Below are 27,571 nucleotides of genomic sequence, written 5' to 3' on the forward strand. Positions count from 1 at the left end.
ATGCCCCAAACGCTGAGTTCTACCAGTATGTTTACCCCATGTGGCTTCAGCCCTCATCTACATACTTCAAAAGAAGATGAACAAGGAGGACTGATCTTCCAGGATGGAAACCTTACCTCAGCATCTCTGGATGCTCTAATCCAGCATCTCATACCTACCACTGATTACTACCCTGAAGTAAGCAATTCACACTATAATAAACAGTTTAATTTTGATGAATTGGGGCAGCACTTTATGCAAAAGTGCAAATGTGTTAAATTTTGAATTAAAAAGACTAATTTAAAAGCTGCGTGCAATTAAAGCTGGTAAATTGATGCATTGCTTTAAATGCTATTTCACTGCTCTATAATTGTTCCCATGAAAAAGCAGATCCCAAAGTTGATACTGCCTTTAAATAAGAGAATGGGGTGAGGGGGGAAAAGCTGTGGTGGTGATGAATTAGTGATATAGCAGTCAGAGCACTTCAAAAATAGCAGTGCATCCCAGAGAGGTTTAGATGAAGACTGAAGCAAAAAACTTCAAGTCTGAACTGCATTAAATTAGCTGAATTTCAGTAGTTGCTGAAGTCACCCAGTTTTGTCTGCATGTACAAATTGTTCCCTCGGTGACAACAGAGATGCTGCTTCTGATGGGTTCATAATTTACTAGGGTTATATTCCCACCAACTTTGCAGTCACTGGACAGCACAGTCCAGATCCTAACCCTTGCTCCATCAGTGAATATTCAGTGTTTCTTCACCAACACTGTGAGGATCTAAACTGGAAGCAGGTTTATGGTCCCGCAAGCCATTGACTTCACTGGATTTTGCACATCCTCAGTGGAATTCAGGACGGAGTTTGACTGGAAGACTTTTAAGTGGTAATATATCTCCATGGAAAGGCTCATATTTCAAAGCGCAGAGTAGCATTGACTTCTGGGCAGTTTAGAAGACTGCAGAAGTTATCAATGCAGAGCAGACAGCACGTTTTAAATTCCAGCAGCTCAGTTTCTGATCAGCTAAAAATAAGTAATAAAGAAGCATATCAATTAAAAAAAAGAACAGAAAGGCAATAAAAATAGGTAATGGACAGATTAGGCTGTGAGATTTTCATTAAGCAATGTGTGATGTGTAATATTATACCTGCTGCTCAGGAGCATGGCTCGGTCTGGGGGAGGGAAGATAATTCAGGCCCCGGGAGGGGTCAGGATGCAAACAACTGAGGATTCATGCCTATATTTTAAATTCACTGCTGGAATACTTTAAATAATCCAAGGATTTATCCGACAGGCCTGCTTCCCACCGCTTCACAGTTGTGGGACTGCATCTGATTGGCTTGGCTGATAGAAATGAATTTGGGGGAGTTAAGGAATATTTCATTTATTCTACTAAAGCAGGCTGGGTGAGACCTGCAGGGCTATAGCAAGATGTGACTAATCTGGGGGTGTCTGCAGCTCACAACCCCGTACAACACAGAGGTGCCTGAGTGTCTACACACGTTTAGCTTTCACTGGCCTCCGTGCATGCCTGGTTGTGCTGTCTCCTATACCTGGGCTCGCTCCTGTAGAGCGGCCTACACACTGTCTTTGCTGATGTTTGCACAGCATTTGGGCAACCAAAGGCTGGAAGTGGATGCTGTGGAGGAAGGAGATGCCACTGCCTCCTGCACCCACTGTAACCAGTTCCATTTTCAGTGTCAGGAATAATTTTAGACGTAAAGGTCTGTCCCAGTGGAAATGCAAAAACCATGGAGTTCAGGGCTTTTATGGCTAATATTACCCACTGTGCAGCTGTTTACAGTGGATCTGCTTGTCTTTCTCCCACAGAAAGCCTATATCTTTACATTCCTGAAAAAGTTCCAGACTCTTCATCGAACCCCACGAGCTTTTGTCCCGAGTTTGTCACAAGTGCATTGAGCAGCAGCGGCTGGATGACCCTGTGCTGGACAAGGTTAGTTTATCTTTACAGCAGAAAAATGTGAGGTATTTTCAATGGGCAGAGAATTCTGGGGCTCTGCGGTGTGTCCTTTTGCCTCCCTTTGGATTGAATGAAACTTTCTCATAAAGGATGATGGTTGCCACTGAGATCCTGACATTGAGGCACCCTAGTACCCATGTCCAAGAGCAGTGCTCCAGGCACTAGTCACCTAAAATCTTCTTCTAATTTTCCCTTTCCCCTTGTCTCAGCCCTCCCACATGACTTTTCTTCTTAACTTCTTTAAGGCTCTGATGAAGCCTGAGGGATGCAAGGAGGTAGGACGTAAAATTCACACACTGTCAATTGCAGATGTCGACACACCACTCTCCCGTTTTTACTTAATGCGTCTGCCCTTTTGCTTTCTTGCTTCTGGTTGAGCAATATTTCCTCTTGGCCTTACCTGTCACTTTGAACGCTACGTAACAGCATGCAGCTACCCACTAACCTCCCGTTGCTGGCACTGACAGATCGTCCGCACAGCCGTGCTGCAGAGCGGCGCTGTCTGGCACACCGGGAACGAGTTGAAGCAGTAGTGAGGCTGTGACAAGCTAACAGAATGAGAAAATCCAAGCTGTTACTGCGTCGGCACGCCTCCTGTTTTGCCCTAGGGACTGTGCAGACTGATACAGTGTGTAACAACACACATGCATCCTCTGGCAGTCTCCACAGACAGTGGAGATGGATCCCACTGGATCCTATTCACTGCTGGATTCCACCCAAGCTCTCCTCAGTGCATTGATGAAGACCTGTCCAGTACACTACCTGCAGGAGATGCATCTTCAGTGCAGTGGAGGGGACAAGAACGTGCCTTAGTCGCAACTTTCCAAAAACACCCAAAATCTGAAATGATTCTCAAGATCAGCCTTTCCAGCCTTGAAACAGTAGTTTTGGCATCAAATACTGAATCACTAACATCTGAACATGTGTGGTTGTTTTTGCCCAGGCAACTGGTTGCATGAGTAACAGGAGGAGCTCTGCCCTCACTATGGAGAGCAGTCAGCCAGACTACATAGGTACTTGGGTTGCCCGTACAGTCTCCGTTAATAGAAATATCTGTATGAGGTGCAGAATCCAAAACACTTTTTCTGAGGTGTGATGGGTTCTGTTCTCTGATGCAAATTTAGGAGGATTAAAATGTGAGCATTGCAAAGTTCTGTTGCTCATTAAACTTTGCAAGAAATGAGAAACATTATCGTATTACACAGATCTCCCAATCTGCCTGAGGTGAGTCTGCATTTTGGACTAGCCTGTAGTAAAGCGGAGTTGGTGGGACACAGCTGATTTTGGGTTCCTGAGAGTGGGGCTGACTTTGAAACTTCCGACACAAGCAACCTCCCGTCCCCCAAGCCGTGTCCTGTGACTTGCACAAAGTCCTCTCCTTCAATCCGTAATAGCAGTTTACATAGCTGGAGCAAATGTCTCCTCAGACCTTTGTAGTTTCCAATAAAGCTTTCCCTTTAGCAGCCACCTGCTGATCTTTGAGCGTGAGCTTAATGCTAGCTGACAGCCGTTATTTTTAGAGATGTGGTTCATTGAAACCTGTTGTTGGTGGAAAGCTGAAATATGCATTTTAACCACCTTGGTTGAAAAGCAGAGAGCTGTGGAGCTCAAGAGTATAATTTTTCCTGATTACAGGGTGTGCTTTAGCTACAGTACGTAGGATGCAGAAGAAGGGTGTTTGTTTTGGTCTGTGTTTTCTGTAAATAAAAATGCAGTTTGTTGTTGAACGCAATTTCCTTTTCACGTGTTCTTGGATAACGGAGGATGAAAGCTTTGGAAGCAGCTGCACTGGCCGTCTTTTGAGATAATTCTAATGCACCAATTGTGCTGTTCCGTACATTTCCCTCCTTGCCCCATATCTTCCTGACTATTCCCACTGCTGCATTCTCAGATAAATCTACACCAAAAGCAAAGTGGGCACCAGCTGTCTGTTATGTGAGTGGGTGTCCTTGTCCTATCATGACCTTGAGCTCATGTGGGAAGAGAGCAACATTATCAGTAGCCCAGGTAAAGTTACTAAAGTGCTGGTGTTTTGTCCATCTTTTCTTCCTCATGTTACATCTGCCACTGGTCACTAAGCATTTTTTTCATATGGCCAGAAAGCAAAGAAGCAAAAAACGCCTCTTTGTTGGTCAAGAAATACATTCCAATCAATTTTTCAGGGAAGGATGAAAATGTAGGAGGGTTGTAAGTACAAAAGGAAAGAATGTATGGTTCAAATCAGCAAAAAGGCCAGATGTTTTTAAAAAAAGTATAAAGGTTGCACCAACAAAATGTCCATCCAACCATAAATCGGCCAATTGCACGTGCAGAATACTTAAATCTGCATGTAAACCAGACAATTGTGCATGCCTCTAAGTACTGGTATATTTTGCATGCCAAAATGTATCATTTGTGCGCCACACTATTTGTTTGCATGTGTGCAGATTTTGCAGGTGCAACGGTAAGTGCCGCCTTTGAAAATCTGGCTCCGCGTTCAATGACATACGTATTGCTGGGAGACTTTAACGAGTAAACACGTTTCAATCCCTATCCATCATTCTGGTTTCCATTTCAGGCTCGGATCAGAAAATTTGGACCCAAAATCTTACAGTTGCTGACAGAGTGGACAGAGACATTCCCATATGACTTTCATGAAGAGCGGATGATTGGCCATCTAAAAGACATGATTCACAGGATAGCCCCGTGTGATGAGGTGAGGATGTCTGACCTGGGATGTTGTGTGGAGATGTTAAATTCATTTTCCCACTTGGTTCCTCCTTTTCCTCCTTTTGCCACGTTCTGTTCCACGCCTCTTTCTGGGAACTCTCACAGCTTGGTTTTCCTCTAATGGTTAAAACCTGTAGTAGCTTCCCTGAAAGCCACATCTCCCAGTTTAGGTACCCCTGTGGCAGTGACATGGGGACACGTTGGAGTGATCAGTGGACGTTATCTCTACACATCGAATTGTAAGAGAATAACATTCCCATTTCATAGATGAGAGATCTGAGGAATAGCATAGACTGAATGTGGTGGTCACAATTCAAATAGCAACGGAGCTGTGATCTGCCAAGTTACAGTCTAGCAGAGGAGTGAAGTATTGTGACCTGAGACCAACCCTCCTGGCCAAGCAGGGGCTCAGGGAGCGCTCCAGGATGTTTAGTTTAGTAATGGGGAGTGGAGCAAGCAGCCAGTCATCAAGTGATTGCATTGGGGAGCTAAAAAAGATCATCAGTTGCCTGAAGGTACCTGGTGGAGGCTTCCTTTCTCTAAGAAAACAAGTGGTTGTGAAAGTGGAACCACCAAAGGGCTTTTATGGTCCTTTTTCTGTCTCACCTTCTCCATTTGCTTTTGTCCTTGATCACCTGTGCCGAAATCTAATTTTCCATTCCTTACTTTACATGTCTTCAGTCCGGTTATTTTTTTGAAAGAATCTTTGCATTTTGTCATCTTTTTCATTAGTGAATCTAACAAGGGTTTGGCTTACACCTCCCTGTCCCTGTAAAAGAGTTCACGGGCCCTATGCTTGAGCTGGCTGATATTGTAAAGCAGGGACCCAGACAGGAGGTGAGCAGGCACAGAGCAGCAGACTCTGATCACAGTTTGGCTGATGCCACTGGAATCCCCATCAAAGTTCACAGGATCTGTGGGCCAAGAGATAGCTCCCGTTGAATCCAGCCTCTTTGGCTGATGTGGTGAGATAGCAAGGGACAGGCCTTACATTTAAAGAAAATACAGATGTTTATGGACATGTAGCTTCTCTGGGAGCATGGAAGTGGCAGAAGACAGCAGTGTGTCGCCTGCTGGGCAAAACTCAGTCTAGATGGCTGGCTGTATGGTCTTGGAGTTCAAATGCATGAGCCATGTGTGTGGCAGAGTAGGACACAGTGAATGGAGTCTCTGGGAGACCTGCTTGCAAATTCAGGTGGGTGAATCCCATAAATTAATTCAGAAACATTAAAAATAGCACAAAATCCATGAAAATAATAAGGATAAGAGCAAATAGTGCATAAAGAGTCTCTAATTACTTTTAGGTTAACCATGGGATGTGGAAGAATTCCGTTCCATTGGCTACATCAAGGCCTGGCTTCAGGCCACAGATGGGTGCAATTCAGTAGAACAAAAAGCGCATACCCGTGAGTCCAAGAAAGAGAGGGGTGGAGAGAAGAGAGAAGGAATTAGCAGGGTTGCAGAACAACGGAAATGAAATTGGACCCTCCTACCCACATGAAACACGAGAGAAATGGAAACAGCTGCTCTTGGGCTGGGCTGGCATCACGGCTGGCACTTTTGGGTGGCTGTAGGCTGGCTGGGCTGGCCAGCCCGTGGGAGAGAAGGGGTGGGAAGGGGAAGCTGCGTGACACTTTGGTGGAGGTGAAGGGAACACAAAGGACTTTCAGAAGGAGCCAAGGTGACCTCAGTTCTGTTGACCAGAGCAGTAAAACTTCTCCCTCAAGGGGAAGAGGCAATGAACTTGCTCCTGCCAACCACCAAGAAAGGTGCCTTGCAGCCCTTCAGCACCTGAAGTGAGAGAAACCCATACGGACCCACCAAAATCATGTTCACTGGAAAGGAGGAACCAGCCAAAAGGGCAGAGAACAGGGGCTTTATGGGTGCTCTTTAAAAGCAGTAGCTGCCCGGGTGAAGAGCCATAAAAGCTAAAAGTCAACTTTTTGCATACAAAGCAATAGTTTATTTGCCTAACCTGAGCAAGTGCTGCACATCTTTGCTCTAGAGTGGGCCTAGCTGTGTACCAATGCTTATAGGTGCCCTTTGGGGCAAATAATTGTTTTTCAGATATTATTAGGCACTATAATTGCAAGTGATTGTGCCTGATTTAATTCTTAAATCAAGAATTAATTTAAGAAACAGCTCATATCCTGCAAATGCAAATTTCCTTTTTTAAGGGACAGCACGAAAGAGTGGTGGTGCCCATTAGTTGTTTGGAAGAAAGTAGTTCCCATTGTGGATCATAGAAATTAAAGATTGAAAGATTGTGAGGTCATCTAGTCCATGTAGGTTAATGCAGGATTTTCCCCTGCAGTGTATGCTCCTGTCCTTTGTAGAGTCCACTTTCTAAAGGCTCTGTGATGTGCTTATAAAGGTGTCCATGCTGAGAAGCATTTCTTAGTAAGTGCTGTGATTTGCATTTAGAGTTAGAAATTTTAATTAAAATTTGAGTTCTTAAGCCACCTGCTGAGGCCTGCTGTCTTCAGAGGAACTTTCCCAGTTAAGAACGAAACATTTTCTTTAAATATTAAACAGTAGTATGCTTCTTTTGACTGTTAATGGGACAATGAAGTGAAATCGGTTGATAGAGTCCAGCATGCAGCCCCTGTACAATGGGGAGTCACTTTGTGGCAAGGTAATTACCAGCATGTTGAAGGTAATGAACAATGTTGTTTTCACTTAGTGAACATAGTTTAAAGAAGGCAGGAAATGCTTTTAAAAGGACAAAAGCAGGATTTTTTTTAATTTTTCTCCCAATACGCACAGAAAAGCTTTCTAGGCAGGGGGGAACCAAACGATTTTCAGTGAGTCTCTTCAAGAGCTCTAATTTCTGAATAATCTTTTTTGTGTCCATTAAGTGTCTCTCTTATTTTATTCTTTATTAGGTGGTTGGCTTACCTGTGTCTTTATTTACTGTTGTCTATATCTGTATTATTATGCCGTATTCCCTACAAAACTAGGTGAAACTAGATCTCTTGATAAGGATTTATTGAAAGACTGGCTAATATGCATGTCTTTCAAGCAATTTTATGCTGCTTTTTGGCTTTTCATCCAAACAGTGAAGAATTTCATACCGCACAGACACGGCTGGTCCAAGATTTCTCATCCAAACGCCTTTTTAAAGAGAACTGGGTTTTCAGCTAAAAGTTTTTTAGCCAAATGTTTTATGTTCTGTAGAAGACTTGGATTTCTGGGCCGTGCCTGCCCCCCTGCCCAAGATTAATTCCCCTGTTTACAAAATATGTTCACAAAATACCAAATATGTCTCTATTTAAATTTCCACTAAAAAATAACATTCTATTCATAGACCTTGATAAGCTATGCTGAGATTTGCAAACACACCTGGATGTAAACCAGAGAAATATTTAGATGGTGTTCAGTAGTTTGGGTCCAGGACAGTCTTTGTAAGTCAAAAGTGTGACCATCTGTTTTAATGAGGATTTACATGTAGACGGCCAGTAGGCTCTCTTCCTTGGAGCTAGTATACAACAGGAATAGATAAAAACCGAAAGAATGTTTTTTAATTTTCTAAAACATATTTAAATTATTTATTTTTACATCTTCCTCACTCAATTTTCACTACTCCTGTGTGACTTGCTTCTGAATATGACACGTGTTGTCATTCTCCCAGACAAGTCCCTCCTGCCTTCTAGGTACTTGTTTCATTTCAGACTTGCCAGCTCTATTTTGCAAAAAACCCTGACTACGTCCTGCTTATCTGGCCTGTGTTCCAGCCCTGCTCAAGAGAGCATCTTCCTCGAGTGAAATGAGAGGTTCCTCAGCAATGTTAAGCCTTCTGCTAGAAAAGCTGTATGAAAGTTATGGTGTTGCAGCAAAAGTTGAAGCACTTGGGATGTTCTGAAGGTTTCCAGCCTCAGACTGTAATGGAAACAGGGTAGATGTGAGCATGTTATTCTTCACTGTGAAGTAGTAGGAGATGCAACTTACAGTGTGCACATGGGATCCTGCGCAGGTGAGAAGAGCATTGACTGTGGCTTCTGGTACCTTGAACACCTAAAACAGGAGAGCTGTCAATGCCTAACACTGAAGACTATCCACAGTCTACAAAAGTCTGAAGAAGACAAAGGCTGTATATAAACCGTGGGATTCAGGAGTACTTCCCAAGACTTCACTTGGGCTGCATCCAGCTTGGGATGCAACACAGGTGTGTGTTGGTCTTCATGGGAAGGCACGCTCTGGCCAAGTCCCTGTGGTGATGATGAGGACTGCATGGAGGGTGCCAGGGTGTACATCTGCTGCGCAGTACAGATGTAACAGAAGAGGGCTTCGTGCCAGCTCTGTTTTAACACTGACAGATTACAAACTGATGTTACTGGCAACTTGACGTTACTAAATTCTGTTTGGATGGAGAGTGAGGCGTTATTCCACTTGTGAGCAGCCAGAGGATCTCTCTCCACTGTGAGTCTTTGTGCTGGAAGAGGAGCTGGTAGTAGGGCAGCCTGCAAACTGTTTTCCCAAGTGACCGTGCTCTTTGAAATTAAGCAAGTACCCATTGCACCCATGCTTGATGCTCCTTTTTCTGGCTGGGAAAGGCCGTGTTCCTCAGCAGGGTACGCTCTGTGCTCTACGTGAGGTTTTTGTCCAATTAGTCCTTGTCTTTAGAGGCCATCCACCAGATATCTCTGGTGATGTCTGCATCTGTCAGCCATGAAGAGTTGAAGGCATTTCTTTCTGCCGATCCTCCATGGCCAGCGGCTCCACTCATTGTCTTGTAAAGAGCTGCTCCAGCTCAGAGAACAACCTGAGCAACTTAGTAACGATCATCCTGCTGAGCATGTGGCTGTGCTTGGAATACGCTATGAGCTTCCTTCAGTAGCAGGTAACGTTTTGGATATTAAATACTCAAAGCTACATGATGCTCAGACCACTCCAACTAGGTAGCAAGTAGCAGCATGCTTCTGCTGCTCTCAGCTCAAAAGGATGGAGAGAATAGTGTTAGAAACATTTCTTATTCCTAATAAATAAGAGTTGACTAGGCACCACTAACAGGTAGAGTTCTCGGCCAACACGTAGCTGGCATAAAGGATAGGTACTGAATGCTGCTGTGCTCCAGAAAGCTGCAATCAGTCATGTTGTAGCATTACCTCTCCTCTGATCCTGATGTTGGCAGGAATATGCGAGTATCAGTGCCAGCCCAACCCACCAGTCCTGCCTGCCTCTTCTCTTGACTGCAGTCTGTTTCTGTGGTCCAGAGCACAGAACTGTAATTAAGCCAACTGGTTATTCTGAAATAGGCTTGTTGAAAATAAAATGGTAACCTGTTGCTGGCTTAGGAGTATTTTGCAGAAGGGAAAATTCAGCATAAAAACACTCCTTTGTCAAGTTCTGTGGGTGGTTTATGTTTCTTTCTCTCCCTGTCTCTCCAGGCCTACTGGAAAAAGATGAATCAGCTTTTGCAAACCCTGAATCAGAAGCTTGCAAGCCTCAGCCATGGGCAAGAAGGGATTGTCAAGATCAGTGCTGCTGTCTCTGATAAGCTGGTTGCCTTTAAAAGTAAACCTCCATCAATTCAGAGAGAAATCCTGAGCGTCTGCAGTGACCCTTACACTCTGGCTCAGCAGCTGACACATGTGGAGCTGGTAAGTGGGAATGGTTCCCAACTTCTGCAGTCAGAGATATTATTTTAAGCCATCATCTGCTAAGTATTCCAGACACAACCAAAAAATGTCTGCACTGCTGCAGCACATCCCGTGCTGTATCAACACTGCAGAAGGAGGCAGGGTTTGACAGGTTAAGAGGTGCTTGGGAAGCAAGCTGTATATCAGAGTGTTCCTGTGCACTTTACCTTTCCAGCTTGCTTATTTGTGAAATGTGAGTCACAGTCACAGGAAGGTCAAGGGGTTCCCACTTCTGTAAGGTGCTCTGAGCCCCACAACCTGAGGGTGCTATTGAAATGGCTGGTCATTAGCTCTGTTATTGATTTGGAAGAAATTTTAACAGTTAAATCCGTTCCTACAGATACAGAAAGCATCTGAGTTGTCTGATGTGTTTTTCATTCTTCCCTTTGGGACTTTGTGTATGGACATACAAGGCTGTGGAAATACCACCCACACGAAGTCCTGCTGTTTCCTTCCTTGGACTGCAGTTCATTCTCAAACAGGCTTTTGATGGTAATCACTCCGATTGCAGTACCGAGATGTTGGACAGACTGTTGTGTTGCACACCCTTCTCCCAGGTTCAGGTCTGCCATGTAGACCTCTTGGATGTTCACAGAAGAACATAAAACATTGCTGCCATCTGCAGATCTCTTGATGCTGTAATGATTTCCTGCTGCCTGTCCTCCTGTAGACAATGTTCATCCTTGAGAGGAAGGCTGGAAAAACAAACCATGAAATGGACTGTGGATTGGAGTGAATATCATGCAATTAGCCTTGGGAATTCTGAAGGTAGTTGATATTCTATTTGTCAAGAAGTGGAATAGTTCAGAAACCCCAAATTTAGGATCATCTTTTCACCTTGGTTAGTTTTCAGAACATGTAACTTTGGCTCTCTTCACTTTATATAACTTAAGACAGAGAGTAGTCCTTTTGCCTGGGGTTTTTTTTCTTGCTTTTCTTTTCCTCCACACTACAATTATCTTCCAAGGGGAGATACCCTCTAACTGGGGCACCACTGCACTTTTAAAACTGATGCAGCTAGAGGTTTTCATTCCACTTTACTGTAATCAATGCTCTCTACCTTCTCTTTACTTACTGCATCCAGTACGCCAACTACTCTGCACTGAAACTGACTGAAGCTTATTTGTTAGTAAGAATTATTTGCTATTTATTTAATAACAGTTATTTGCTAGTAAGAGTCCTATACAGTTATCAGTGGCAAGGTGAGAAGCCAAGAGAACTAGCATAGGGATAGCCATAAAGTTTTCATTTAAGCAAAACTACTGTTAATTTTATTGTTGCTTGGGTGCTCTTAAGTTTGTAGGAATTCCATAATATCTCCTCTGAAATAGCTTTGTGGCCTACAACAAATACTTTTTTCTAATAAACATGTTTAAGGGAATTGAAAAGCCTAATAAGAAGGCCAGTGGTGTGGCTAGAACTGCCAGGTTTGTTCAGGAGCTGGTGGAGATGGATGGTTCTTTACTAAGAGAAATCTGGATGTTTTATTTACTGTTGTTTTGGGTAATGCCTGGGACACTCTACAGTGTAAGCAATGCCTTTAAAGTAAGCCTGTGCATCTTCAATGCCTTCCTTCTCCAATGGCACAGAGCCACCACCTTGGGCATCACCTGAGTTTCACTGGGTAGGGAGGTGGGGTCAGAGCACTGTGTGTGCAGATGAGCAATGGATTGCTATCGTTACCAGATCGCAGCATTACTGCCATTTTAACAGCTGGGAAACAAGTCTATTGAGTAATGCTGGACCACAGCAGGTCTGTGGCAGCGCCAAGCACAGAACTGGGGTCTGCTGGCTCCCAGATGGAGCTTTGTGTATCCAGCACCTTTCTGGAGAGGGCTCTTTCTGTGGCTTGTCACTAATGAGACATATTTATTCTCATTTTCTTCTTTCTGCTGAAATAACTCTAATTGTTCTTATGAATTTTAATGTCTTGTGCTAGTTGGCTGTCTACCAGTTCAGTAACACCATTCAGAGCTGACAGATAATGGGGATGTCTTACCAAGAGAAACAGAAGAGATTCTGGGGTGCTTTCTTATTTCTTCCTCTCTCTCTTTTTTCCCCCTCTAATAGGAAAGGCTAAGTCACATTGGACCTGAGGAGTTTGTGCAGGCATTTGTACATAAAGACCCTCTGGATGGCACCAAGGTATGATTTGTCCACGTGCAAAGTGTCTCCTGCGATCATTGTTTGTTCTAGATGAACTGATGTGATGAGATCCATAAGAGCAGGGCCAGGCCAGCTCTATTCTCACAGCAAGGATGGGACCTGTTGATAGAGCTTGCACTGGCAGGTCATTGCCATTCCTTCCTGGTGGGAGTATGTCCTAGCCTGAGACTGGCCAGCACCCTGATGTTCTACTTTCTGGGTTGTTCCTCCTAACCTGCTTTGACCAGGGCAGATGGCTTGCGGCGGTACACAACCAGGGAACGTCTGTTCCCAGCGTTGAAGGCGTAAGGACTCTGGACGTGATGTAATGCCCATAGTGTGTGCCCAGACACCACAGTAATGAGTCAGTGCGTCATGAATCAACATACTCTTCTCTCTCTACACAATAGCTTTTAACCCAGAGCACCGCAGGGAATGGAGTGCCTGATCAGGGCTTCATCCAAAGTCCGTGGAAGCCAGTTGGAGTCTTGCCACTGATTCCAGTGGGGTTTGAAGCAGCATTTCAGTGAGTGCCTCAATAAGGAAAGAGACTTCCTGGCTGAAGAGGGAGAGTCGGAGATTTCACATACTGCCAGAAAAGAAAGAGGGTGGAAAATTCTTCCCCAGAACTGCATATGGGCTCCCACTGAGATCATACATCAATGGCAGAATTTCATCATTGGGTGCTGAACACAACAGGAAGACCTCTGCCCAGAGAGCACCAGAATAGCCTGTAATGGTGAAAAAATGGATGGATGGATGAATAAAAAGTGCAACATTGGGCTCTTTCCTTCTCTTATTGGAGTTATGGAGATTCTGCAGTTGGTTTCAAGGAGAGGAGAGTGGGCATAGATGGTGTTTCAAGTATTCCGAGCATTGATCACATCCTTTAGGAAGGAACCCCAAGGTAGCAAAGATGTGTCAGAAATATGAAATATCAAACTAACCACAGTGAGATGTCAGCAGTCTGCTGCCAACATGAGGGACAAGACTGAAAATGAACAGTCGTCGTTATCTGTATCGAAGTAAAATGAAAGAGATCAAATGAGGGCACTAAATTTGAGTGAATTTTGGAAGAGTGGGAGGGAGGCAGCAGTGAGTAAAATCAAACTGCATAAAGCCTATGCTTTAGCAGGGAAGGGATGCTAAGAGAAAGAAGGAAATGTTCAATAATAAACTAATGTACGCACAACGGCTGTAGCTGTGTCTAGACTTTCAAATGCAGGGCCAGCACAGGATACCACCAAGATGTGAAGAGAAATTGAGGTTACCAAGTAAACATAAGGAAACATCAGCTAAGGTGGACGGGAGGGATTAGAATGAGAGGCGGAGAGCCTAAAAATAATGGTGGGATGGGAAATCCAAAGAAATCATCTTGATAGAATATGACAAGCTATTTGACAGTTATGCATGTCATGGGAAATCCAAAGAAATCATCTTGACAGACTATGACAAGCTATTTGACAGTTATGCATGTTCTTCAAATGCAGATCTGAACACTGAGATGCTGCCCAGAAACAGTTCTGTGACTTCAATGAAGTGCATAATAACAGAGAAAATAACAGGCGCAAAGCAGGGATGCACCACTGCATTGCCTTTTAAGTTCAAGGCAATGTCTTCCCCCAGGAGGATCTACTTAGTAAAGCAAAAACTGCCATAATATTTTCACACAAGACATGGCACTAACAAATTATTGGAATTCAAGTCAGCAAGGCTGATGAAAGCAGAGGTAGTCTGCAACTTTTCTCTACCCTTTCCCTGGGCTAACCAGAGGTCCCAGCAATGATTTAGAAGAGCTGGGACTGGGCTAACCAGAGATCCCAGCAATGATTTAGAAGAGCCTCCACATGAGGGTAAGGTATAGCCAAGGGATCGCGTGGGACCTGGCGGAACATGGTATGTAGCAGCACAAACCTTACGTGGAGTGACATATCATTCCCCGACCCGTGGAGACCACCCCTGTTAACCACAGGGAATTGGCTCTGGTCTGAATTCCCTCCAGCTGGAGATCATATTAAACATCTTTCTTGCATGAGGGCTTCAAAAGGCTTCACTTATGAATGTTGATCAAGCACTTTGAGTTGCAGATGGAAGATGCTAGGGAGGTGCTAAATATTGTTGCCATTTATAAAGCTTAACCTTTAAAAAGCAGTCTGTTTCAACTTTAACTGTTGCACATTTTTCACAAGTTTTGTGGTATTAGCTGTGGTTCTTATGCCCTGGCGCAGCACAGCAGTGTTGAGATGGAAATACTATATTCAGAACAAAACTTAGGTTTCATGTACTTTTTTGCTATAACAAGGAACAATATCACAGAGCGCAAGAAAAGCAACTGCTATGGATAGACTGGGACTGCTTTGGGTTTCCTTTGTTTTGTTTGATATTTACGTGCTGCTTGCTGACATTTACCTTTGAGATGCTTTTAAAATATATTTTTTATTGTATATGTAGTCTACTTACAAAGTGGCTAGGAATTTCAGGGTTGTTAAGATTTGCTCCATAGCATGGTACTGTGATTTCTGTTTCTAAACATGCCTGTGTACAGAATCACAGGTGAATATTTTCTTTAATTACCTTGGGAATCATACTAAGCCCCATTTCTTAAGGGATTTTAGTCACTTGTTTAACTTACATAAATGGGTAATCCCATTGACATTAATGGATCTGTGTTTATGCATTGTGATTTTCTTCTTAGTGGCATGTATTTATCGTAGCTCTGGGAAATATCATCTTAATAAAACAAAAAATCAGTATTCTCTGATACCCTCTAGTGGATGTTAATGAATGTTCAAATAAATCCCGTGAACTCCAGAGAGCAGTGTGTCCTAGATGCACAGTCTAAGAATTTAGGGCTGGGAAAAGGATTTGAATTCTTATAATCCCAAGCAACATCTTCAGGCTGCGTGAACTGCCTTATCACTCTGCTGAAGTCAAATTATCTGTTGATCTCAAAGGAACCGAAGAGTTCAGCCAAGTATCTGCTCCCACAGCCTGTATCAGTTATGGGAATTTATGTTACGTTTCATATAAAAAAAGTGAAAAATGTTCTTCTTGTAATGGCTCTTATCAATGAAGTATCTCTGGCAAGTAAGTGACCTGTTCAAGAGCAGCCATCAAGACAGAGCTGGTCGCTAGAGAGCCTATTATCCTGAAAACTCAATGAGGGAAATATTTTTTTCCATAAAGAAGCAACTAGAACTGTGTTTTCTTTTGCTTATCTCTTGTTCACTTCACTAAATTATGGCCTCTCTCCTCCAGAAAAGGGCTGTGGGTGATTGCATTTACTAAAGTGAAGGAAGTCCTGGAATCAAAGGCACAAACTGCGCACGCTGTGGAAGACTGTGCTTGTCTTGCTTTTTCTGCATGTCGTTGTTGCTGTCTGAATCCTGCAATGCCCCGGCTGTTAATATCCCAGTGAGCAAGGGTCAGTGCAGACTCTTGGTGAACACTTGCTGCAGGCAAAATGGGGCTGTTTTCTACACACTAGCGTGAGCCGTGCAGTGTGACACGCTCAGCTGGACCCTGTGCGTCTGCCAGCCACCCACCTACTCCCTGACTTTTTGAAAGGGACTCTTAATGCGCAGTCTTCCATGTGCATGAGAGAGATGTGGCCAAGTAATTACCTTTGTGTAGTATTTATCTTAGCGATCAGGCAGCTAACTGAAACACAGTTATATGTCTTTCTGTGCTTTTTTCCCCCCAGACTTGTTTCAGTGAACAGAAGAAGACGAGTAACCTTGAGGCCTATGTGAAATGGTTCAATAGACTCTGCTATCTTGTAGCCACAGAAATTTGCATGGTAAGTGAAAAGTAGGTGGCATGTTTTATCACATGCCTGAATTCCCAGTTTGAGATTGTACATTAATAAGCAGACCTGGGAATTTATTTCTTATGACCTAGCTAAGGATCTGACGGTAACTTTTAGTAATATTGCACTTGCAGAAGCAACCTGATAAATGACAAACATACTGCAAAACAGACCTGGTGACACATGGGGATACATGGTTCTCTTGATGTAGTAGGAGCACAGTGAGGAATAATGAACCCTGCAGGGAAAAAAGAGAGGAAAAAATGCCTTGAATTGTCCTGTGAGATTTCTGCTGGAAAAGATTCTAGTGGAGCAGTATTTGTTATCTGTCATCCTAAAGCTCTGTTGTGCTTATGAATTCCCATTGCATGGATCTTTGTCCTGCTGCCCGTTACTGTAGCTGTGACTAGTGGTTTTTTAACTTGGTAGTGGTTTTAGTTTGTTTAACTTGGCCCCATCAAAATGAAATTAATATTTTCTCCTTTGAAAAGGGGGTGGAAGGGAGGAATAGTAATAGTATAAACAGCCTAGATAGCCCGTGACTCAAAAGCATTACCATTTGAAGATCATCTTTGGAAAAGGTGGGGTGATTCCAGTCCAATTAGAATGTGTATTTAAAATGCAAGCTACCATTTGGCCTGGCCATATTGCTGAAAGGGCCAGAAGAGGGGAAGGGGATTAATGCTGTGAAACAAAGGCTTTCTGGGACAAAGATGCTGCTGTTACATGGGTGTGAAATCCTGCCCTTAGGAAGGTCTGTGCTGACGTGCCCACTGACTTGAGGGAGGCCAGCAGGGAGCTGAGGCACTGCTTCGGGGCCGTTCGGGCTGCCTGTCCCAGCGCGAGGCAAGCCTGGGAATTGCTGTGAATTTCTTCTGTGTCACTGCAATGAAAGCTTTGATTTTAGAGACTGCCGGTCACCAGCATCCACTGGATTGCTGGAACAGAATTAGGGCAGTGACTGACAGCAGATGACCCAAGCTGCGCATGGACCCCTGCTCTGTGTGTAACAAATACCTAAGATGCCCTCCAATTCTGCATATGCTTATTACAGATACTCGTTTATTTTAATTTGCAGCCTGCAAAAAAGAAACAGCGAGCACAAGTCATCGAATTCTTCATTGATGTTGCCCGAGAGTGCTTTAACATAGGGAATTTTAATTCGCTGATGGCAATCATTTGTAAGTACAGCTTCTAACCAGGTCTCTCCATCAGCTGCCACGGATGAAAAGGGGAAACCTGACCCTGATCCATGACTTTCTTTTCTTCTTTCTCACTCATAGCTGGAATGAACATGAGTCCAGTTTCCAGGCTAAAGAAGACTTGGTCAAAAGTGAAAACAGCGAAATTTTTCATACTTGAGGTAAAAAAAAAAAAAATGGTGCTGATACACCGCTTGAATTATATTCTGGATTTTTTTTGTTTGTGAATGTTCACATTTTTATCCAGGTATGAAATGTTTGTAGACATGTTTCACAGGCAGAGGGCCAGATTCTGGCTGAAGTTTCCCAGGTGTAGTGAGGAAGGTGTGAAGCCGCTGATACGTAGAGGGGAATCACAGCACTCAGATAAATAGAAGGAGGAAAAAACCCCAAAATATAAGCCTATATGCAAGCCATAGTGCTTCCACCGATGCCAGTTTTGTTTGGCCACAGACACAACACTGAGTGTAAAGCTCCCAAGCTATACCTTGGACGTCGAGTGAACAAGGCCCAAGGTTGTTTTTTGTATTGAGGATACCAGGATTTGGCATATACAAAATGTGCAGTCCTTATTCTTCACATAAAAGCTCAGTAAGCTGTTACTAGAAGAATTGAAGGTACAAACAGCCATGATCTGTGGATCTGTCATTGTACCTGTGGTTCATGGGGTTTTGTGTGTATGTGGATTTTTGAAGATGTAGGCTAGGCTCTGTTCAGGGTTTGCTACAACTGAGGGTAAAGTTGTCTTCAGAGGACCCAGGTCACTTTCCAACCAAGGTGTCTTCTTTTGTGTATCTAGCACCAGATGGACCCTACTGGTAACTTCTATAACTACAGAACAGCATTGCGGGGGGCTGCTCACAGGTCACTCACCGCACACAGCAACAGGGAGAAGGTAGGTGTGACCACATCTCGTTTATCTCCAAATGGATGGTGTGCATTGCTGCTGAGAGTCAGTGGCTCAAGGACTTGATGCAAATGCTTTCCTCCCTTCCATGGGTCACCAATGCAAGGCTCGTGCACTGCTAAATGCAATTGGAAATATAAATCTGTGGCTGAAAGGAGTCTGAAATGGATCACAGGGCTCACAGACACTGAGGAGCTAGAGAGGGCAGGACACACAGCAGGGAGGATTTTGTTGCAAGTCTCTATATCCCTGGAAAATTCACATTGTTTAGATTGATAAACCTGATGGAACAGGTATTCCAGACTAAAATGACTTTTATTTTGGTGTGGAGCAAGGTGGAACTGCGCTTTTGTTACAGCTGTGCCAGCCAGGCCTCTGTGCAGACAAGCCCCTATTGTGTAGAGTGTGATTGAGAGAGAGAGCAAAGGGCACGGCACTCAGAGATGCTGTGGTTCTCAGAGATGCGGTGGTTCTCCATTTACATTAGGGAAAACAAGTCCTGCAAAGAAGTCTGGTCTGAATCCATTGCAGCAAATTTGGGGTGAAATTCTGTCCTCGTGAATTTTCATTTCATTTGGTTGTTGCTGCCATCTTGGTGAACAAGAACTGAAGTGTTTTATCAGTGTTCATGGCAGATATGTAGCTTTCTGAGATGTCACTGATGCTGCAAAAATCAGACTGACGAGAGGTTAGCGCAGGATCCTCCTGTTTTGTGCCTCAGTGTGTTTCTTGTTAATTTTCTTATTTCTCCATTCAATTCTCTTTTTTTTGTCTTATGAAAGAGGGTTTGTTTTTAGCATTGCGATTGCTCATAGTTGTAAATGGGTAATCTCTATGCAGAGCATGGCTAAGGTAGATACTGCATGAACAAGCATAATATGGGATATAGTATTCATTCACTAAAGGAGCCAGGCCAGATGCTAATCTCACATTGCTGTAAATTTGATGTAAATCTGCTGAAGCTAATGGAATCTTACAGCATTTGCAGTGAAATGAGATCAGCATCTGGTCGCAGGCTGACTCAGCTGCAATGGGAGTGTACACTGAGTTGTTCTGAAAAGCACTTTGTGCAGAGAAGATGATGGCTTTGGACGTTTGTGACTGGCAGAGAAATTCTTCTAACTCTCACGCTGCAGCGAGGACCTGTCAGTCTGAGATGCTTCTGCAGTTTAGTTCTGCAACCGTCATATATCTTCAAACCAGTTGCTTTATTGTTTGACTTAATTTCCTGTGGAAGTTAGCAATCTCTGTCATATCTCTACCCCTAGCTCGTAAAGACTGATGGCAGAGAGGTTATTAGATTGAAAGGAATCTATTTTACATAAGAAAAAGCCCATATTCTGTTTCCCTTGTGTAGATAACATTAGTTCAAGAAAATGCTCAAGTATATGATTTGGTAGCTACTCCCACTGGGTGTTTTACAGTGTCAGATACAGCAGATCATGTAATTCTTGCTGTAGGAATTAAGGAATTTTGTTTCTTTTTATAAGCAAGATTATCAGTTATTTATTTTAATGAGTTTGAATAAAATTGGAAGATGATGATCACTTTTGTGATAGAAAATGTTTTTTCTTGGCAAACTTGGGGCAGAGCTCACTGTGAAGAAAATTTTTATTCAATTCAAATTGAATTGTGCTTAACCAGAGTTTGAGATCCCAATCCCCTCCACCCCTCTTCTCCACAAGTGGCCCCCCCAGAATCACAGATGGAGGCTTCAGGCCTCAGCCCATCTGCCTGAGAAGGAAGGTGCTCTGGAGGGAGCGCTCTTGTCGCAGACCGAGAGACTAAGCAGTGGGTTGTGTCTCGCAGGAAGAAACACTGCCTGTAGGCTCAGAGGAGCTAATATTTAACTGGCAGCCTCACCAGAAACGTTACTTTATTCTCTCCTCAGGGCTGGTGTCTTGGCTGCTGAGTTTTGAACAGCACTCGAACAGAAGCACAGCTCGGGGGCTAGATGATATCCCCAGAGGGAGCCGGGGTGAGCCAGTGACCTGGGGCACCCTCCCTCCTCCTGCGCTGCGCACACATCTCGCCCAAACCCCCCTGTGACACCGGCCTTCTGGCACAAAGATTTCATCACCCGCTCCATCCTCATCCTCAGGGTGCCCGTGCGAGGCGGAAGCACAGGTTGTAGGAGAAGGATCTCAATATATCCCCATGGAGGATCCTCTGACCTCAGTCCTCACTGTTCTCCTCCAGCCCTTCTCTCAGTGTGTAAACGGCATAGTTATAACTGCTCGTTACTTGTTCAGGAGCAGGCTTGTAAAAAGGCATGGCGAGGCAGCTCTCAAAGGCAAGAGGTGCAATACAGCGGCAGAAATAAACCTGCCAAAGTGCAGGGTGAGAGAACCGGTAATGAAGAAGGGCTGATGTTTCATGCAGAATTCAGAGGGGTGTACTTGTTAGGAACTAAGTCTGGCTTTATCTATGCAGTCAGCTGACCTATGCCATCTCCAAAATTAAGTCATTCCACTGGTGAACCCTGCATTGTGCTAATGACATTTCTCTGGCTTTGAAATGTTGGGAGCATGTACAGTGCAGTACTGTGTGTGTGTTGTTGCCGTCTGATACTACGGAGAAGAACATGTCAGATCTCATTAGCTTTCTTCTTTCTGCAGGAGGCAATTGTCCTTCAGCATGTGGGTGGGTTGGATGGCACAAGGGGCAATCAAAAGGGAGTGAAATGTGAGTTTCTGGCACTAACCCAGATTTTATGCTAGCAAAAGGCCTAGATTGAAGCCAACATTAGAGTGTAGCTATATCCACTTTTGTTGCTTTTCCTACGGAAATTTGGAAAACAAAACATACAGGGTAAGATATTTTTATGCGGGAAATAAGTGGAGACCCAAAGACAGAAATCCCCTGGAAATGTGTAGAGAATTGGTATCCTAGGGTATGTCTTTGACTCCTTTTGGATGCAGATGAGAACAAGCTCTACCCACGCTCTGAGCTGACTGGTGGCTTTGTAGCTGTATTAGCATGGCATTGAGCCCACATTCATATACCTTCCCTCTCAGCAAGGCTTTTCGTTTATGTTTAGTACCACTAATGATGGTGAGCTAGCTCCCAGGCAGTGTGGAGCAGGGCAGAACAAGCTCGCATCTGCCTGCAAAAAATATGTAGACAGAACCTGGCCATAATTTCTAGCTGGGGATCAGTGTCTGGTTCCACCTCTCTGTATCTTTTCACCTTATAAGACCACATTGGTTACAGAATTATCATCATTTTTGGTAGGAAAAAAAACACATAGACTGAATTGTATTGATCTAGTTTGGATGATATAAAAATGAATCGTGAAACACACTTAGCTCAGTTTGACTAGAAATTGCTCCACTTCACCCTGATGGGAGGGCTCAGGATTTTGGGGGGTTAGGCTGTGCTTTGTTTCCATTCCTATATTATATCAGTGGGATGTATCAGGATAATGCCAGTGGCTCTTGGAGTGTCAGTCCAGGCTTTTTTATGGCTATTGCACTGACATTACAGAGTTTACCTATGGCTGTCCCATAAAAAAGCCAGCAGAGATGCAGATCTTTAGCAGTTTACTGCATGTGGTATTTTAGCTGAAACAGAAATTGGCTTCCACTTTCACAGCAAGAGTTGGTAGCGGCTTGTAGGCTCCTTGCTTCAGTAAGTGTTTTCGTGTCTATGATTTGCTCACACTCACTGTTGCATTGTGAAGGCTGTAGACTGGAAAATAACAGCTGCCAATCCTGTTCTAGGTCCATTTCATATCCCGTTACAGCTGATGTATGGCATGAGATGGAATAACAGTACGATATTAAATACTTAACTAAAGGATTGCTCCCTTGGCTGGTCTTTCATGCCATGAAGGCACTTTAACTTTGGTGCATGCTTAACAAGCTACAGTTCAGTTAATTCACAAATAGAACAGTGGAAATGTTTGGACACTCTACCATGTGATGTGTTTTCCTTTAAGTTCATGGTGACTAAGTTTATACTTAGTGGCTTAAAAGACAGGTGTTGCTGCCACAGGAAGATGCTCACAGAGGTGGCTGCTGACCTTATAGCTCAAACCCGCCAAGTGGCCTTTTTCCATCACAGTGCCAGTGCTGGAGAGGTGGGTAGATTTGAATATTGAATCCCAGAGCCCTGGGGGTCACCTTTGTCATGGACTGGTCCTTTGTGTTATCTTTCTATTCCCTTTGAGTTGTGACACAAGAGGACCCAGAGAGGTCTCTGCTGAAGTGCTGGGGATGCGCTTCAGGAGCGCTATTGCTGCTTTCTGCCATAGAACATCTGGCATCAAATTTATCCCTGCTGTAATTCCATTAATGTTAAGAGTCTTACCTAGAAGTAGACTACTTCTATAGCAAATTATGAGCTGACTCTGATGGCTTAGAGAGAAGGCTTGGATCACTGCTATATGCCACTTTGCCCTGGATGATGCCCAGGGCTTATTTTGAGCACTACAATGATCTCTCTGGCTGTTGTTGGCAGTTTCCTGTCAACTAACTTAATATTTTCAATCCTACTGTCTGCAGGTTAATTTGGAGAAGCAGGTTGTTCTAATCAGACACCAAGAAGGAAATTACATGCCTCAAGAGGTAGCCATGCATGGAGCTGTTGAAAAAGAACCAGCTCCTGATTAACTGTTTGTAGACAAGTCTTTGGTCATCAAATTTTATTCTGTCTTTCCTTGTTCAGGGACAATACTGGTTCTTTGGTTCCCAGCTGTCTTTAAATGGCTCGATTTGTGTATTCAACATCTTTGCTTATAAAGACCCAACAGAGAAAGGAAGAGTTCTGCAATTTTATTTTGCTCTTTGCTGTCTGATCTTGTTCATCAAACAGTGATGCTGTTGATAATAAACTGGGTTATTAGCATTTTCTTACTCATGTTATTCTGCTCAGTGAACATTGTGTTCAGTTCATATTCATTTCAGTGTACATCCTCCTGATGGCTGAAAGTGTCTCTATATCCTATAGCCCTTATGCTTGCCTGCCACTGTACTGCTTTTTAAGTGCACAGCACACTGAAAAGTTAAGATTTCTTTTTTTCTCCTCTCTCCTGATTGAGTTCTTCTTTCATGCAGAGAAAATACTGAATTGGAAAGATAATAGTTATGTCATTTCTCTTCACAGATTGTGATCCCCTTCTTCAGCCTATTGATCAAAGACATTTATTTTTTGAATGAAGGATGTGCTAATCGCCTTCCAAATGGACACGTCAACTTTGAAGTAAGATCTGAAAAATGTTTTTATCTATCCCATTCTGATAGCACTATCTGAGGCCGTTTGCCTGCAATTTCAGTGCAGACCAACAAAGACTGAATATGCCAAAAGGGACGATCTCAAGTGACTGTGTGAAGGTTAAACCAATCCCAGAATATTTTTTTAAAAGAATTAATATGTATGTTTTATATAAACGTTGCAAGCAGATCATCCTAACTTGCTTGATGTCTGTTGGCTGCTAGAAATATAGTGTCAGTAGTATAAATGATTGTACTTATGGCTTAGAGCGGAAGATGACTTTTTCAGAAAACATGGAAAACTATTTTTCCTATACACACACACAGAGAGAAACAAGTCAGTATAAAATGCTTTAGACTTTATTTTATCTGCCTTTTTAGCCCTTTTTCTTTTTTAATAAAGAGGTTTGGCAAAGTAAGACATAAATTACTTCTGGTCATTAGAGAAAAATTAGAATACAAGCAGAATTACATACAGAGTACACAGTCACTGTGTCCGTGAGGTAAATGTCATGCTGCTGATGTAAGGATTCGAATGTGTTATCTCCTGCCTGTAGGTTTTACACAGAAGAATTTCTATTAAATGCAGTAGAAGGATTTATATTCCCTCACAGCCCTGGCACTAGGTAGCATTAGTCACACATCCTGAGTAATCCCGGTTCTGTGCTGGAGCAGATGGTTTTATACCAGTACACCTTGTTACTAGCAGCAGTGTGCAGGCTCTCGGGTGGTCTGCATTGTGCCATGCATTGCAGCGGCTGTGTTCTTGTACGCCGCTGGAGGGGCAGAGGTGGAGTGTTTCTGAAAGAACTGCCCAGTGTCAATGAGAAAATAGTTTTTGAGCTCTCAAATTCTTTGTAAATAATTTCTTCAGCATCGCTTTGGTTGCATTAAATTTCTTCTTCAGTTATTGGCATTGTGAGATAGTGAGTAATGCGTAAAATACTGAGCCTGGCATTACCTTAGATTATATCAGAACTGTTACAAGACCTAAAGAGTTGTGAGGCGTTGGAGTCTCTCCACTTTATGTAATTTATATCTAATTCTGCTCCCTCTGTTCCATCAAAATTTGTCCTCTATTCTTAAGTACATACGTGTAACCCATAACTTTGTTCATGGATATATTTTCATTTAAGTACAGAGTTGGCTTGTAAGAAGGAACATAGTGCACCCTTTCCTCTCTCTTCCCCCTGTAAATGAACTGTGAAAAGGTACCCATCTAAAACACACAAGGCTTTTTTCTCCTTATATCCTTGTGGTTGGCATGAGGGATCCTGGATCCCAGTCTTCTGCTTGGATGTGGTTGTTTTAGTGAGATAATCTTACTGTATCTGAGTGGAATCGTTTCATTTTTACAGAAATTTCTGGAACTGGCTAAGCAAGTAGGAGAATTTATAACATGGAAGCAAGTGGAATGTCCCTTTGAACAAGACCCTAACATCATCCACTACTTGCATACTGCTCCCATTTTTACTGAAGATGGTAAGACTCTGTACAATCTCTAATCACTGAAAACATGTCTCTTCGTCACTACTAATTAACACCCTGATCCAGGCTTTGGTGGTCTCTGCCACTGACCAGTCCCGGTTCTTTCCTAGCTTTTCTGTCATGCAGCTTGTTTATCCCCAGTCTATCAACGTATTTTTGCAAATACAACCTTCTAGCTCATGAAGCTGCTGCCTGATTGCTTTTCTTTTGTCCATAGCTTCTCTATCAGGCACTGTCTAGGAAGTTGCCATTGTGGACCTATTTTTGTAAACAAGGAAAGAGGCCACACAACCATGGCATGGACTTCTATGAATGTCAGCTGTCCCTTAACCACTCATTCCGTGACTGATGGAGCCAGAACTAATCTCTTCCACAAACCAACACTGTCATCTCTTCAGTGAACACAGCCCAGGGAGATGGTAGTCCACTGACCTCCTCCACTACAGCAAAGAATATGTTACCTACAGAAAAGAATTTTTAAGAAAAGTATTTTCTAGTAATTAATTTAAGCTGTAGCTATGAAAGCCCTGTTCTGAAATTATTTCTCTGATTGTCTTTTTATACTTACGTGTCCTCTTCAATTTGGTATCCAGCATGTCAGACTGTGTCATTTCATATTGGTTCATGTCAGTTGCCTCTTGGTACATTGTCACACACAGAATTGTCTATAGCTATATTCCCATAAGCTCTGCTGGTGCTGGGTTTATTCTTTTCTTGCTTCTATAGGCAGTTTTCTGTAGTAATCCAAGTTAAGCAGACCAGATAGTCTTTATTTCACAGACTATTCAGAACACAAAATACTGCTTCAAAAATCCTGCCTAAATACTAAGAAGAATGACTGCCAAAATAGAATAATTAATTTGATTAAAATAATACATATCAAAAGGAGATAGGACGGAGGCATTTGTTCTGGTTTTAGGCTCTAAAGGGACAGAAAGTGAAAGTCAGGGGTGTCTCAGAAGTGGTGTTTAAAAGTACAGTTTTCAGGCTGCTGGACCGAAAAAGGGTGACCTCAACCCACTAATTGTTTGCAGCTTTTCTCTCTCATGCCCTCCCCTATATCCATACTGCTTTCATGAGAAGCCCTTTGCAGAAGCCACAGCATGAAGTTTTAAAGTTTCTCGTCCTGTGTGGTACAATATAGGACATACAAAATGCAGAGAGAGAGAGGGTTACTGTTGCTGTTGGAATAACACGTATTTACCTTTTCCAGGTTTGTATCTGGCTTCTTATGAAAGTGAAAGTCCGGAAAACCACACAGAAAAAGACAGGTGGAAATCCTTGAGGTAACCACTCATTTTATCAGCTCATTACTAAAGTACCTCCAAAATGCTGCACTGATAGTCAAAGCTTGTGAAGTGCTGGCATTTAAAATGTGACCTCTGATGGAGGTGTTTTCCATTTAAGACTAATCTACAGAGCTCAGGCTGCACTGATAAAAGCTAATCGTAATCTCAAATTATCCACCATTTAAAGAATACCCTCCACTCGTGCATTTATACAGTGCTGTACCCGTGCAAAAGAGGCCTGGGGAAGATGAAAAATGTCCTAGGTTAACTGGATCTTCCTACAGTTTACATCTCTCACAACAGACGTATAATGGCTTGGTGTAAGTGAGAATCTAAAGAGAGTGATTTAAGAAAAAACAACCCAGCTTTATATTTGCTTTTTTCCATTGTTCTTATGTTTTACATTTACAGATCCACTATTTTAGGAAAGACTTGAAGATTGAGAGATTATTGCAGTAGGTCAAGGAAAAGAAATCCGCCAACATTTTGCACTACTGATTCCAAAGATGCCTGTTTGGGATTTAGACAATTTTTTTTGTTTGAGTTTTTTGTTGGGTTTTTTGACTGCCTAACGTGATGGATGAACTGGATTCATCCACTGAAATCAACAGAACTGTGTGCACAATGATGCTTTTCTAACTATGAGACATAGAGAGGAAGGACAAACAGACTATTTGTGGCTGTGCCCAAACTGCGTCAGGATCACTGTAACTTTTGCCTCTGAAGGAAAACATACGAAAATCAGGAGTGTGGAGAACCATGGTACTGCAAAAGAGAATGGAAGTTTAAAAAAAGGAAAGCAAAAAATACACATGAATATTTCAGAAGCAGGTGCTTCAGACAGCAGCTCTTTAAACCCTTTGAGGATTGTAAAATTAAATCAAACACAGACACAGCAGCAATCTGGTTAATTGCTGAATGAAGAAAGAAGAACTTAATCTTACATTAGCAGTCCCCCAGCCTTGTTGAACAAAGCACTGACTGCTACAGGTATAAGCTTCCAGCAGATGGAAACTGACATCGCTCGCTCATATATATACATGTATGTCACATAGAGACCACATCAGCATGGGACGGTCGTACAAACCCCATGAATTTTTACAGAGAACAATCTGAAGTATGACTATTGCTTAGTTATTCTTCCCACCACTGTTGTTGCTTTTCTTACTGTGAATCTTGGCAGACCTGAGGAGGGCACAGAGTGTAGACGGTATTGC

General features: G+C 43.0%; 1 protein-coding gene across 1 annotated transcript; it reads left to right on the top strand.

The window, feature by feature from the left end:
• Window positions 1-26,790, top strand: RASGEF1C (RasGEF domain family, member 1C). The gene is given in 14 exon segments (XM_009582270.1): window positions 1-177; window positions 1,804-1,827; window positions 1,829-1,927; window positions 4,512-4,649; window positions 10,051-10,263; window positions 12,373-12,447; window positions 16,151-16,246; window positions 17,334-17,436; window positions 17,539-17,618; window positions 18,257-18,352; window positions 23,471-23,566; window positions 24,936-25,059; window positions 26,279-26,351; window positions 26,766-26,790. Coding segments are annotated over 14 exon segments (1,419 nt in total).
• Window positions 26,791-27,571: the final 781 nt, after the last annotated feature.

Source organism: Fulmarus glacialis, unplaced genomic scaffold, assembly GCF_000690835.1.
Source record: "Fulmarus glacialis isolate BGI_N327 unplaced genomic scaffold, ASM69083v1 scaffold1297, whole genome shotgun sequence".
NCBI classification, from domain to species: Eukaryota; Metazoa; Chordata; class Aves; order Procellariiformes; family Procellariidae; genus Fulmarus; species Fulmarus glacialis.